The 3,801-nt window shown below is 33.5% G+C and overlaps 1 protein-coding gene across 1 annotated transcript; it reads right to left on the reverse strand.

Annotated features, from left to right (window-relative positions):
* Positions 1-353: 353 nt before the first annotated feature.
* Positions 354-2,509, reverse strand: LOC126678040 (uncharacterized). The gene is made up of 2 exons (XM_050372907.2): positions 2,292-2,509; positions 354-1,992 (listed from the first exon to the last, which is right to left on the reverse strand). The coding sequence occupies exon 2, from the start codon at positions 1,962-1,964 to the stop codon at positions 672-674; it is 1,293 nt and encodes a 430-aa protein (XP_050228864.1). The 5' UTR covers positions 1,965-1,992; positions 2,292-2,509; the 3' UTR covers positions 354-671.
* Positions 2,510-3,801: the final 1,292 nt, after the last annotated feature.

Genomic DNA, 3,801 nt, shown 5'->3' on the forward strand with positions numbered 1-3,801 from the left:
TTTCCATAAAAGTGAATTTGCTTCCCATTGATTGAAAAATATCTTACATTGACTTATTCTTTTAGCTTACAAAAAGTGAATTATGAGAAAAATATTTTATAAAAGAGTATTTTCCATGAAACAAATGGAGCTTAACTCTTGGTATTTTTATTTCCATTAGCTTACAGCAGTTTACATTTTATGATTTTCCTAAAGAAAGAAAGAAAAGGAACTTACTTGCTAAAGTAATGAATTGCTTTCAAGACATGTTATTATTTGAACTTGAATGTAAACAAAATCATAGATAAATTAAGACCTTAGGGCAACAAGATCTACCTTATTCCATTTCATACTATATATTATGTGATGCCAAATGAAATAATTCTACAAATTTTCCATAATTATGAAGTTTGAAAATCTATGTACACTGGAAAAGCGATTTGCCTACTCGGTCTATAAATTTAACCTTCCATACAAATTCAGAGCACACGCCCCTTATGACAGTACAACAGTATTTCAAACAAATATTGGAAGAGCAACAAATGGGAGTTATACAATCACCTCATGAAAGTCAACAACTGCAGTAACAGGTGAGCTTTGTAGAGTAAAACTAAAAATGAAGGTAGAACTTACATATGTGTTGACATAGCTCGAGCAACTTCCATGCTATAATATTATTAGATGAGTCCTTCCTAGTTGAATCTTCTCCTTCTAGGCGCACGAGAATCGACTGTGTCAATATCTGATGCTCTCGGGTTATCGTTTCTTCTTCGGGATGAAGAAGTTGAAAGGGTGCCCATGGAATCAATTTCCACTGCAGTGTCCACTTGAGACTCTGAGTTTATAACTGCAGCAATGCTTGAGAAAGAATCTCTATCATCAACAGGTTGGGAAGGCTCCTGAGTCCTTCCTGTAGGATGGTGACGTAAATATGCTTCAATTAACCTTTCTGTAGAATTCAAAGCGGAAGAATGTGAAGCGTGAGCTGAAGATCTTTGAGATTGTGATTGTGATTGTGATCTACGAAGTAAAAATGAGTGGTATCTACGAGCATTCCTTGATTCTGGGCTACTCGTGCCACTCTGTGTTAAATCCACTATGTCATCAGGAGGTGCAATAGGATTTTGCTCAGATCGTTGCCCCCTAAGTGTCATAATTCTACTCAGCAGTGCATTAGTCCTATCTCCCATTTCACGAGCACCACTAGCATCCTGCACAGGATTCAAGTCTCGAGTCAAATCAAATCTGCTTCCAAGACGCCGAATCATTTCCTCCATTGGGAAACTAAAAGAACTCCTCTGAATAGTTTGCCTCCAGCTTTCAACCCGTCTTGCATGCGGCCTAACGGGGATGTCGAGACTTGAATCCTCCTCTACCTCACGGGTATGACTTCCACGTCCATATATCGGTGTAACATTTTTTATGGTTACCTCACCCTTGCATACAGGGCATTCCTTTGCATCTGAATGCACATGTAACCATCTGTACAGGCATGCCCAGCAAAACAAGTGCCCACAACAAGTAACAACAGGATCTGTAGCCAAATCCAAACAAATATTACAATCAAAGAAGCTCCCATCAGTGCCGCTTTCCTTCTCAACATCACCTGTCTTCTCCGAAACTTCATCTTCCAAAAATCCATTGTTATTTTCACACATTTTCGGTACCTCATTGGTTCTTTCTTCAGCAGCAACACTACCCTCACCAGCCTGTAAAGTGGTCACACTCTCCGAATTCCCTATCAACTGGTTCAGTTCTACAGAAAGGGAGTGCGTTTCATGAGGAACTTGGAGTGGTCGCCATCTCCAACGCTGTCGGGTCCTGCTACTACTGATTCGAACAGCCTCCCTAATTCTCTCCAAAGGGTCATCAATCCAGTCCTCCAAATTTATTGGCTCACTCGGTATCGAACCTGACCCAGTCTCAGGACCAGGACCCAGATTCAAATCAAGATTCATAGTATCAGATGTCTCCTCACCCATCATAACTAGAACAATCCCAGATCAATAAAACCTACATTTTATTAGAAATTGAACAAACTCAAGTCAAAAACTTTACCCTCAATTCATTGTCAATTCAATAAACCCAGCTCAAATATCATACTTTATATCACAAATTAAACAACCCAGGAATCAAAAATTAAAAAAATGCTAAAAAAATTCTAAAACAATAAAACCCTAACTTCTTCACATCAATTTAAACTACAAAAAACAAGGATTTAGCACAATAATTAAAAAGCTTTAAACTTTACAATTCTACAGATAATTTAGAAACTAAACCCCAAAAATTAAAGTAAAAAGAAAAAGAATAACCTGGTGCCGGACAATTAAAGAGGCCAACAACGATCAGCTTCAACAAACTCGTTCCCAACTCGGAGCTGCGTGGTCGACGAGTTGACTCGCCATTCCTAAATTCTGTGGTTGAAGCTTATAATATGAGAGAATTGCGATTTGAAATCAGTCTCTCATTACCAAAAGACAGACACAGAAGAGAAAGGGAAGGGAGAGGGAGAAACGATTGTCTGCATTTCAGCTTAGGTGAGTTCTGATATTTTTGTGATTTTGATTATTGATGATGATCTGACGGTTCCAAATTGTTGTTTGACTTTTCATTAGCTATTTTCTTTTTGTCAAAAGATGTAGAAACACCCTTAATCGTTTAAGACAAATGTTATTTGCCCATAAAGTCTAATTCGTTGCAATCCTATCCTTTAATTATAAAATTCGTGCAGGTCAGCTCTTTTCCTAACAAAAATATTAAAGTTTGTAGAATTGGTTTGCATCAATTCTGTAATTTTAGGAACCAAATCAAAATATTAAAATTATTTTTTTCTTATAAAACTTTAACAATTTGTAAGTAGCTTTTACTAATTTAAAATAGAATTAAGAGTATAATATTTTTTTTCAATGCTAAAACTATTCTAGATATGACGAATATGATATATATAAAAATAATTTTTAAAATAAAAATTAAAACTACTTCATATATAATGAATAATTCATTTTTTATTCATTTTTTTTTTTTTATAATTAGGGGAGGGGGGGAGCGCTTGTGGAAAAAAACGAACCCACGACCTAGCAGTTTACTGCTTAGCGCTTATACCATTTGAGTTATAGCTCATTAGTTTGATTCATTTTTATTATCGCTAATGAATTGATTAAAAACTATAAGTAATCATCAAATAACAGTAATTTTTCTTATAGCTTATAGTTTTTCTTATATTTTATAAATGAATGTAATTTCTTGTGATATTTTGAATGATTAAAATTATTTTTTAAATAAAATTAATCACAAATTATATTTATAATAAATTTGAAATTAACTATCATATTCATCATATTTTAAAAATAGTTAGAATACTTTTTGGTGTACATTTATATACTAAACAATTGTTATATACTTAAAATTGTATTCATGTAATTAAGTTTCTAAAGTTATAATATTATGCAAATCAGTCATTCAGAGACTGTTTAAATTTTCTTTACAAACGGACTTATTTGCGTCATCATTATAAATTTTGAGAATCAAACTGAACTAAATTAAAGTTTAGAGATGTAAATAGTATTTCATCTAAAGTTTAAGGTCCTTTTTGGCCTCTTTCACGAAAAGTCTTTGATTTTGTGTGTGTAAATTAATGGCTCGGATTGATTTGACTTCACAAAATAGTGTCAATAATTTTGAACAAAAGTTGGATCCGGCTTTTGAACTTATGTCTCGAGATCAAATAAGTTATTTTTAAACTTTTTTAATCATCAGATCTTCAAATTTATATTTTTGGAATAAATAAGTCAATTTTAACCTTTTTAGTCAATTAAATTTTAA

The sequence above is a fragment of the Mercurialis annua genome, linkage group LG4 (genome assembly GCF_937616625.2).
Source record: "Mercurialis annua linkage group LG4, ddMerAnnu1.2, whole genome shotgun sequence".
Lineage (NCBI taxonomy): Eukaryota > Viridiplantae > Streptophyta > Magnoliopsida > Malpighiales > Euphorbiaceae > Mercurialis > Mercurialis annua.

Excerpts from the sequence above, each read along its gene's own strand:
- LOC126678040 (XM_050372907.2), bottom strand. The coding sequence starts at position 1,964 with ATGATGGGTGAGGAGACATCTGATACTATGAATCTTGATTTGAATCTG.